The 10,630-nt window shown below is 38.3% G+C and overlaps 2 protein-coding genes across 3 annotated transcripts; both read left to right on the forward strand.

Annotated features, from left to right (window-relative positions):
* The first annotated feature begins 3,195 nt into the window (after positions 1–3,195).
* Positions 3,196–7,492, forward strand: LOC103978948 (AP-1 complex subunit sigma-1). 2 transcript variants are annotated; one of them, XM_009394922.3, is made up of 7 exons: positions 3,196–3,323; positions 4,150–4,236; positions 6,023–6,114; positions 6,240–6,348; positions 6,440–6,475; positions 6,553–6,639; positions 7,296–7,492. In XM_009394922.3, the coding sequence occupies exons 1-7, from the start codon at positions 3,321–3,323 to the stop codon at positions 7,365–7,367; spliced, it is 486 nt and encodes a 161-aa protein (XP_009393197.1). In that variant the 5' UTR covers positions 3,196–3,320; the 3' UTR covers positions 7,368–7,492. The 2 variants fall into 2 exon arrangements, with proteins under 2 accessions (XP_009393197.1, XP_018678553.1); XM_018823008.2 differs by lacking the exon at positions 6,440–6,475.
* Positions 7,493–8,746: 1,254 nt separating this feature from the next.
* On the forward strand, positions 8,747–9,843 carry LOC135606578 (uncharacterized). Its single transcript, XM_065097615.1, has 4 exons — positions 8,747–8,957; positions 9,058–9,109; positions 9,202–9,269; positions 9,341–9,843. Exons 1-4 carry the CDS (start codon positions 8,823–8,825, stop codon positions 9,776–9,778), a joined length of 693 nt encoding a protein of 230 aa, XP_064953687.1. The 5' UTR covers positions 8,747–8,822; the 3' UTR covers positions 9,779–9,843.
* The last annotated feature ends 787 nt before the right edge of the window (positions 9,844–10,630 follow it).

Consider the following 10,630-nt stretch of genomic DNA (forward strand, 5'->3'; position numbering starts at 1 on the left):
TGTCCTGTTAGCAATTGTTTGCACGGTTCAATGGAAAATCAATTGAAAGTTGAAATTTTGGGCAAATACGTCTTTGGAGACGGGAAGTTGTAGACAATGGAACATCAAGATCGATATGTTAGAAAAGTTTGTATGGAATCATGTCTTCAAATAAAGGTTGAAACTCATGTGTGGGTCCTCATGATGTTGTATAGATTGACGAGAGTAATAAAATCATTGTGTTTAAGCTAGAAAGTTTGATAAACATTACAAAATAGTAAACAGAAATATGCTAACGAGCGAGGGATTTCACAAAACCCTCTTATCACCATAGGAAATACTCATTTGACTGGTAAGGAATTGAATACTAATCACTAGTTGATTTAATTGGTAATACTCATTAGACTGGCTTCTTTTTTTTTTACTTGACGTGATATGCATTATCAAGAGAACACTGTCTAATAACAATCTAGCTAGGTATTTGAGCTTGCAAGTTTCTGTAGTTTGGGTAGTATTATGTCAAACAACTCATTGTCACATTTCGAAGCTTATTCAAGTAAAATGCACTTGCTTAGCAGATTTGAACTTCTTTTTGAATTGCTGTTCTTTTTTCTATGGATGATGCTTCTATGTGATTATGACTAAACACAGTAAGATACAGAGCAGGATATGGCTGTCAGCACAGGTTTAATGCTTCTGTGGATTTGTTGTTGTTTTGTGCTGCTGTATGGTTCAACAGGACTTGTTGGGAGTGTTCATATTCTGTCTTCCTAATCATCTCTGTTAATGTGAACTTTTGTTTATGAAGAACTTTGTGTGCAGTTCTAAAATGGAAAGTCAGTGTGTGGTCATCTACAATTAGAAAGCCTGGAAATGTGTATATAAATGCAATGCTTGTGCAATGCTGGATCAACATATGGAATCCAAATCTTCTAGTTTTTTTGTGTTTGGAACTGCAATTTGCTTCCCTATGCATTTGGCTGTCAGTTTTTTCTATTATGATTTGCTCAAGAGCATTCCCTTTGGGATGTGAACTAACAACCCAAGGCATTTTGGCCATTCTTTCTCCTCGGGTTAATTTTCTATATAAAATAATTATGAATTCATCAAAAAATAGAAAATTATCACTATCGATCTATTTGAGAGAGAAAATACTATTGATCAATTATCATCTAATACGTGACCTACATGTGACAATCAAGTTGGCATAAGGGACACAAGACTTTGACCAAGGGACTATTAGAAGCTATTAGGGGTTGTCCCCTTAGAGGATATCAGTCACCTTCTTATCACTTCCACCTCACCTCGAGGCTAACTTAGGTGTGGGTATGCTAAGGTGGCCACCTTCTTATCACTTCCACCTCACCTCCCCACCGGTCAGGAGTGTAGATATGTGGTATGATAACATAGATAATCTAACCTTGAGGACACATGAATTTCAAGAAAGAAGTTATGATTGATAGATCTCGACCTCTTGGAATCATAGTACTATCACACAATTATGACGATCCACGAGGACATGAAGAGCTTCAAATCATTACATCAAAACCATACGAGCCTAAATGCCCATGAAGTGCTCATGCTATACATATTTTATTTTCTTATGCGATTATAGTAGGATTTAGACATGGGATACAAAGGGGACGTTATGCATATATCTTAAAGTACATATAATGGGGGATCTTGGAGTGGACACATATCTCCATCCTATGAACCTCTAACCCACTGTCTTATAGAAGAGGGTATGTGATATTCATGTAAGGATGGACACTTGTCCCAAAAGGGATATTTATCTTTATAAAAGCATTGTAAACCCTACAATACAAAAGAAAGAAGAGTTAATAGCTTGTAACTATCAAGAACCTTAGGTTATATACTTAAGTGAGGAGAGAGTCCTGAGGATGAGAAGCCCTATCATATCTATTCTTTCCATTTCATTCCTCTCCACGACCTTTCTCCTTCATTTTCAACCATCACAATAATACTATCATTATCACATAAGTAGGGCTAACACCGAAAGGAGCAACAACCTTATGTGTCTCTTCTATTGAGTCATCCGCTCCACTACAGTTTTACCATCTAAGTTCAATAGCATTAGATCATTTTCAATTATGTTAAGAATTATTTATGTGAGGAATAGTCTCTGTCCACAAAGCTTAAGTGATATATTAACTTGATTGTTTCTTGTTCAATAGAATTGATATATTAACATGAGTTGTTTATGAGAGGAATAGGATCGTTACTACTTGTGTTTCTTAAGTTCTTAGACTTCATCATCTCTTAATACATCATTTATTTTTGCTCATCACACATTACATCACTCACCCTTATATCATACACTCGAAAACGAATTAAGATATATTTATTCACAGAATATATATATAAAAAAATTTATTAATTAAATATTCTAAAAAATTTAAAAAATAGATAAATGTTACTATTAATATTAGAATTTATTATAGCAGGGTGGTAAAAGTTTGAAATGGTTTAGCTGAAATTATTTATGTTACACTTGAAAATAAACTATGATACACTCATTCACAAAATTTATCCAAAAATTCTAATTTTTAATAATTAATTATTTAAAAAAATCTCTAAGAGTAAAAAATACTAATGATGTTAGAATAATGTCATAGTAGATTTGCAAAAGTTTGAAATGTTTTATTAAAGTTGAATCTATTATACTCTAAAAGAAACTAAAATACATTTGAACTTATCCAAAAATCTAAATTTTAATAATTGATTATCTTAAAATATTATAAAAAAAAATAGTATATTGGTAAAATTTTGAAATAGTAGTTGTTACACTAAAAATAAATTAAATACACTCGGACTCATCTAAAAAAAATCTAAATTTTGACAATTATTAGAATGATGTCATGCTATATCAGCGAAAGTTTGAGATGATCTAATGATGTCCTACACGCATATTTATATAGCACAATTACAAGATTCTCGACATATTTATATGTTGACTTTTATTCATATTAATTATGATATTATCACTATTTTTATTTTAAAAAATATATATAAGAGTAAAATATATTTTATTTTGATGAAAATTTCGGCTAATAGTCAAATATACCGTTTCCTTAAATTTTACAGGGATATTTATCCTAAAAATAAAATCAATAAGGATAAGTCCATAAATTGTTTCTTTGGAGGGGTGTATATATAAATATCCATCTACGTCTATACATATATGCAAGTGTGCCCCTTTCCTTCTTCTTCTTCTTCGTCGTCTTCGCTCTGTCGGAACGCGAGTTTGCAGTCGGTCAATCTGAGGGCCGAAAGTAGCAAGACTAGAAGCGGCTCAGGAGGAGGAAGGACGCGGAAGAGAGATGGTTCGTTCTGATCTCTCTCTTCTCCCTCGACTTCTTTTCCGCGCGCCTAGGCTGAATTTTCTCTTTCTTTCGTTTCACGCGACCTTGTTTGGATGAATTCGTTCGAGGTTTTCTGAGGTCCACCTGATTCACTATGTCAACTGCTCGGACGGTTCATTCGTAACGCTAGCTGTTGTTAATTTTCCTGATTTTTCTTCTATTCATTTCGAGTTCCGTCAGAAGGACTCGTGCTAGTCGCCTTGCAGTTTTCCTGTCTTCTTGTTCGAAAGATCCAAAATTGATGTTTTATTGGTATACTGCTAGCGATATCTTTTTTTTACTGTCTGAGAGATGATAAGAGCCGAGAATCATTTAATTAGGAAGGAAAAAAATTTCTCTCTTATGTTTGTCTGCCTATTAATTTTAGGTTTCTATCATACTAATAATTGAGATCTCCTTGCGAATAATGATGGAAGCGTTAGATGAACTATTGGGTGTTTTGTGTTGGTCTCCACGTTGACTCTATTGGCAGTGGAGCAAAAAACCTAGTTTGATCACTTGCATAGATGGTCTCTCATGTCATGTCAAAGGTTTAAACTTTTGTGTTGGTTTCTCTTGTGGTAGATCGTTTTGTAGGGACACTATGTTGATATAGAAGAGTTTGTTGGTTAAATTTAGGTTTGTAGTAGCTGCTACTACTAATGTATACATTATGGTTTACTTCTTGTTGAATGAATCATTGCCAAATTGGTTTTATATGTCTTCTATTTTAGGACAAGCTTCTTTTTTTCTTTAATACATCGTGTGCCTTGGTTGTTCTCTCATTTTCTTTTTCTAATTATGCCAGATTCACTTTGTACTTCTAATTAGTCGACAAGGAAAGGTTAGATTGACAAAATGGTATTCTCCTTATTCACAGAAGGAAAGAACCAAGGTATATACATGCAAATCTGCTTCAATTTTTGGTATCATCTTTTAATTGTTTCCTTCAGTTCACTAATTTGTTTTGTCAGTTATTCTCTTGTCTGTAAAGTCTGTCTGTGCATGACTATTAACATTGTGCTTATTCTTTTCCTTATCTTGGAAGATATGTGTTCCGTTTGACCTAGCTAGACTTAAAGGTATAATATTCTTAATATTACCTAGAAATTCTAAGTCAACTTCATCCTTGTTTCTAGAGGTCGTGTGGTAGTTCTAAACTAACTCTAGATGGGATTAGTCATCTTCTAGCCAAGCAACTAGCTTATAACACTACTAGAATGGTTGATGGTTACCGTTCTTGATATTCAACTTATGGAGTTCTAGTTGGACTTAAATCGCTAATCTATTGATTTTTAGCATGACTAAACAGAGAAAATGTGTGATTTTTTTTGGAAAAACCAAAGTCTTTGGGCCAATAGGGCCCTATATATTTCTCTATACTAAAGGAGAGTTTCTAGATGCATTTTGGGATTGGTGCTTGTCCTAAATGGTGCTGGTCCTATTTGTGTTAATTTAAGTTCACTTGTTCAAAACGAAACTCATATATTTATATGCGTCTGTGTATATGTGACTGAAAGGACTACTGGCAACCTGTTGGACATGGATACGTTCTTTTTCTCTTTATTTTCTTTAGGCTTTCCAGCAGTTTGATATTGTGAACCCAATTCACAAACATTCGATTAACTGGACTGTGTCACCCCAGAAGAGGTATGGACATGACAAGAAAAACTAGAAATTCTATAGATCATAGAATACCACCCTGTCATGAATCCTGGTAATGTAGGTGAGAACGCTAATGGATTCAAATAATTGGGAAATAGGGGACAGTTGGTTTTGTTCAAAAGAAATCCTGTTCGACCTAAAAAGGATGATGCACATTCTTTTCGTTGGGTGGGCAGCTGGGGAACAAGGGAAAGGATGTTCTTGGATGCCTGGTTTAATAACCTTTTCTTAACTATTCATTTTCAACATCTTTATTTTTTTTGTTAATATTCTATTCTCTGTTAGCCCTTCAATATTACTCCTGTTTTGCTGATTCTGCTACTAATAGGTTTAGTTTCTCATAATCTATTGATTTCTCTTTGGTGTTTCATTCTCCATACATGTTCTGCACTCGCTATGGTAGAATCAGATTGCATTCTTAGAAGTGAGAAGTGAAAACTGAATGCCCAAACTTTTTTCTTTTGAACATCTGTTTGAGTACAATAAACCAACCTGAATCTGCTAATCCATAAAACTTCTTAATCAAGCTTTCATCTGATTCCTATGGATGTGATCAAAATCTGTTGAACGTATCACCTTATCTGTCTGGGTCAAATCTGAACCAAAATTCTTCTTCTCTTTTTTGCATGCTTCATTCCCTCTTATATTCTCTTGAGGTTAAATTTAACTGCTATTTCTTGGAGGTGTTTTTAGAGTTTCCATATCTTATAATATATTGGACGATGAGGTGATTTCTAGACTCAATTACCCGATGTTAGATCCACTGTAAGATTACCATATATCGGTTCATTTGTTCTGTATCAGCTTGTGGCTCCAGACTCTCTTGTTCTTGTATTTAATGGATTGTTTGTTCTATTTTATCTAAATCTTTCTGCCAGGAAAGTTCACTATTTTGGTTAAAAGTGTCAGTTTGAGTTGCTATTTCTTTTGCTCTTTTCTATTCAATAAGAACATAAGGTTGATAGCTTTGTTTTGTTTAATTTCATTTCTATTAACATACCCCTTTTCTCACTAAGGTCATTCGAGAGCTTAGTGGGTTGATACTTGCACGAGGCCCAAAGCTTTGCAACTTTGTTGAATGGAGAGGATATAAGGTTGTCTATAGAAGGTAATTCTCTTGTAGGAATTCAATGAGTTCCTGCTACCTTAGTTGCTGCCAATTCTTCTCTTTCGGAGGCAACTTTGCTACTTTTAATAGGTGAAGTTCTTATACTTTCAAGATACCATCTGCAGATATGCCAGTCTTTACTTCTGCATGTGCATCGATGCAGATGACAACGAATTAGAAATTCTTGAAATAATCCATCATTTTGTTGAGATACTGGACAGATACTTTGGCAGTGTAAGTCTATGATTTTTTAATTATATTCTACTCTTAATATAAGCAACATCTGTTTATTACAATATGAACATATATGTTTCCTTAACGTTAGGTTTGCGAGCTGGATTTGATATTCAACTTTCATAAGGTACTTTGTATGGCGGTGGAGATGACTTTCTTCATATCTTTTCTAGTTGATCTCATGCTTACTTTTGAACTGGTCAGGCATACTACATACTGGATGAAATTCTCATTGCTGGGGAACTCCAAGAGTCAAGCAAGAAGACCGTTGCTCGGCTTATAGCTGCACAAGTATTTAATTCCTTATCACTGTGCTTGATATTGATGTTGTGACCTATGCTTTAGAGTGAAGAAAGAAAATTCATCCCATCCTGTTTTCGACTCATGGCAATTAGCTTATATACATCAAGAAATAATCATTTAGCTAATAAATAAATATAAATAGGTGTTATTCTAATAAGTTCTCCTGTTTGATGAAAAAGTTCAGCCACTTGATTAAATATACAAAATGAATACTTAGAAAAAGAAAAACTGGTATACTATAGTGGTTTCTCTCGCCATTGAAGGATTTCCTTTTGAATTCCTAAGTTGTTTCATCAAGGTCAATTGGTGGTATAATTTCTTATAAACATGCACTTATATATCTGTGTATATATACACCAACAAGACTATGGCATGTTCTAAGCATAGGTTCCCCGGGTATATGGTGAGTGGTTTTCTTATGTAGGATCGAGGATTACAATCCGGATTCATGTCGAGAAAGAAATTTTTTATTTTTTGGATTTTACCAACTGAAGCACATTTCTGACTGCTTTTTTAGGGGCTTTCTCTATTTTGACATGCACACTTAACATGTTGGCCAAGCTATTCAGAAGATCATAAAAAGTCCCCAGAAGTTTCATCCTTTTGTTGAGTTACTGTGCTAACGATTGGATCTTCTTCTGCAGGACTCACTGGTGGAAGCTGCAAAGGAGCAGGCAAGTTCTGTAAGCAATATGATTGCACAGGTCACCAAATAGGGTTCCTCCAGTTTCTGTATCACAATTCCCTTCAAACTTGTTGATCTCATCTCATCGGGACTGTAATTTTCCCACCAACTGTTTGTTCACAGACGTCGTTGATATGATCAGTCTTTCTTGCTTGATATGATTAGTGTCGACTATGCTCACCAGAGTTACATGGTTGTATTAAGGAGCAGTACCATTGAGCAGATGAACTGTTTGCTGATTTGACTGGTTTATCTTTGGTCGTAATCGTTGCTCGGTTACATATCGTCTTGACTCGGGTGATTGCAGTGTGTCGCGTCTCACTGCCGTCCTCTACTCGACAACCGAGTTGAGGAACATGGCTGCAGTTGACTGCCGCGGCCACAGATAGAGACGGGTAATTAAAGCAAACATGTCGCGCCCACCGCCATTAGCTGCACGTTGCTCTCGTGCTGTGGTAACGCCTCGGCCTCTTCCTCTCGTCAAAGAGTGGTGCCTAACCAGAGAGTACGAACCGCGGAGAGCGCGAGACCGCAGGTGTTGCTGTTGCTGCCAACTGTCATCCATGGCGTACCACAATGTCGTGCGTTGAAACTCGCGTGTCGCCGAGCTGGCACCACGAGTTTACGGATTCGACGGCCCTCTCACGGACTCTCTCCGTTAACCCTTATTACGGACGCCCAGTTTTGGTCGCCGGGCTACTCACCTCCCTACGACGCTAGCAAACGCTGGATGCGGGTCTCAAGATACGGAGTGAGTCCCAACCACTTTCCGCAACTTTTGTTCCTTGGAATTCAAAGAAAGGTTGGTGTGGACAATGTACCATTCCATCATCAAATCTTGGGTTGGAATCCAATCCGAAGTAATATATCTTGTGCTTAATCTTCGTCAATTGATTGTCGGTCAGAATAGAAATATAGGAACTTTAATTGGCCAAAAGACCCTTTAAATCTATGCTTAAATCATGACTTATGAGCACTCGGGATGGGTATAGACAAGAGAGAAGGGATTCAATTGTGTAGGGGTAAATTCGTCTTTGCATTTCGAGAAAAAGGAAATGGCTACGTGAAGGAACCCAAAAGGAATGCCAGGAGCTACACAATGGTCGGCTGAGATTAAATCCATCAAAATGCATCGACGGCCGCCCCGATGAATCCTCCAAACGTCCAACGCATTAACCGTTCACGAAGGCTGGCTTTGCTTTCTCGCGGAAACGGCTCACGAGGAACCCACGTGCCGAACATAACGGTAACCTCTCCGTCATCCTCTGCTTCCTCTCTCTCTCTCTCCGTGTGGCGAGCGCTTTTCAAACTCTCCCGCAAATGACGCTTTGGAAGTCCAACTCAACCATTCCATTCACCCAACCCCTCCGTCTATATGAGTTGCACACTGGGAATCAACCCACTGCGCGAGGAAGAAGGACTACCATGTTGTCCGATCCATGCACATTGCTGAGCTTTCTGAGACCATGCCAAAAAAGCTAGAAAGATGGCGGAGGAGCTGGACAGCAGAGCACAGCTCGCGAGGGAGATATGCTCCATATCATCCATGTTCACCGCTTGCGCCCACCGCAGCCGCTCGCCCCGGCGACCACCCTTCGTTGACTGGTATCTCGTTCTCAGAGTTGAGTCCTAACATGCATGCACCTCTCCTTGTTCCTGCGATCCTTTGCTTGACAACCGTTTATTGATTGAATGAGAGGCATTTCAATGACGATTCATAGGTCGATGAAGAGGCCGGAATCGATGTCATACGCAGGCAATATCGTCGGCTGGGTATGGCTGTCGCAGCAGCAAATGCTCACATTTCTCTCTTGCTCTCTCGTTGGTTTCTCGGTAGCCTGGAATGATGACAGTTCTTTCTGCAGCGTTGCAGCTTCATCCAGACAAGAACAGACACCCCAAGGCTGAAGCTGCATTCAAGGTCGTCTCTGAGGTAAATAGAGGCATCGACATCTGCTAAATCATGAGCCAAAGTTCCCTTGAACCTATGAATTCCACTTGCAGGCATATGAATGCTTGTCAGATGAAGTTGCAAGAAGAGCCTTCAACTCCGAGAGGCAAGACAAGTTCTGCAGGGAGTGCCATAGCAACTCAGAGAGGCAAAAGGCTGGAGTTCGAACAAAGCTGAGAAGAGCTGTGGCAGCTCTCAGAGAAGCTAAGAAGAGATTCCAAGAGGAGTGCAGAGTGATAGAAAGCTGCTTGGAAGCCAACAAAGCAACCCAAGCAGGATCACCGCTCTTTGATCCCTCTGTCTACCTGCTCTACGATGGCTATCCACACTACCGCGATCGGGTACTCGTGAACCCACGAGAGCAGGAGCAGCAGTTCCAGTGCGGAGATGGCGACAACCACAGAAGAAAAGGCAGATGCGAGTCACCTCTTTACGAGATCAGAACGGAGCGCAGAACAGGAAGAACAATGAAGAGTAGTTTCAGATTCTGAGTTGAACATCGAAGTGGCTTCATGCGCAAGGCTTAATGTTGAATTGAGGATAGCAATTTATCTGGCGAATTTGTATCCCATTCTTTATCCAATCAATTCATTCATGAAAGTTCATACAATCAAAAATCTTGACTCCCAGTTTTCTAGCAAATGTGAGAGTGGGTTTTTGTCAGGTGGATTAAGTGAGGTATATATATATATATATTTATAATATATATATAAATATATATATATATATTATATATTATATACATATACATACATATACACACACACATACACACACATATATATAAGGAAATGGATCGTATCAATCGGTGACAGATCGACGCCGTCGATCCTTCATCATCATCATCCAACGGTCAATGCTCATATTCACGGTCCACGATTAGCGGCAATGTTGTGATAATTGCAGAACCTCTCATTGTAGTAACTTTAGAACTCGCACCGGCGTTTCCTTTACCGAGTCGGAATCGCCGGTCATTCTAGCGGTATCCTGCTCCTCGGAACGCTGTAAACAACCCAAAAGTACTCGTGGTATAATAATAATTTCCTCCTTAAAAGCACGACGTCACGTTTCATTCTTTTTCGTATCGCCACATCGGACGGTTCACTTTTAGTTAACCTTCTCCTATTAGTTCGCTGCTCCACCACTTCCTCCCACCATCCCTTTCGAAGCTTAGCTAACCGACTCGTCTCCGGTTCACCCACTCTGCTGATTGCTGTGATAACGGTGGACCCCTTGGCGCATTTGAGTGGTGTAAAAGCGGGCAACGGGCTTAAGCGTCGTACTGATTCGAAAATAAATCTCGAATCTTAGGGTTTCGTCGTCCCTGATCGCGGCCCCTTTTG

The sequence above is a fragment of the Musa acuminata genome, chromosome BXJ2-3 (genome assembly GCF_036884655.1).
Source record: "Musa acuminata AAA Group cultivar baxijiao chromosome BXJ2-3, Cavendish_Baxijiao_AAA, whole genome shotgun sequence".
Taxonomy (NCBI): domain Eukaryota; kingdom Viridiplantae; phylum Streptophyta; class Magnoliopsida; order Zingiberales; family Musaceae; genus Musa; species Musa acuminata.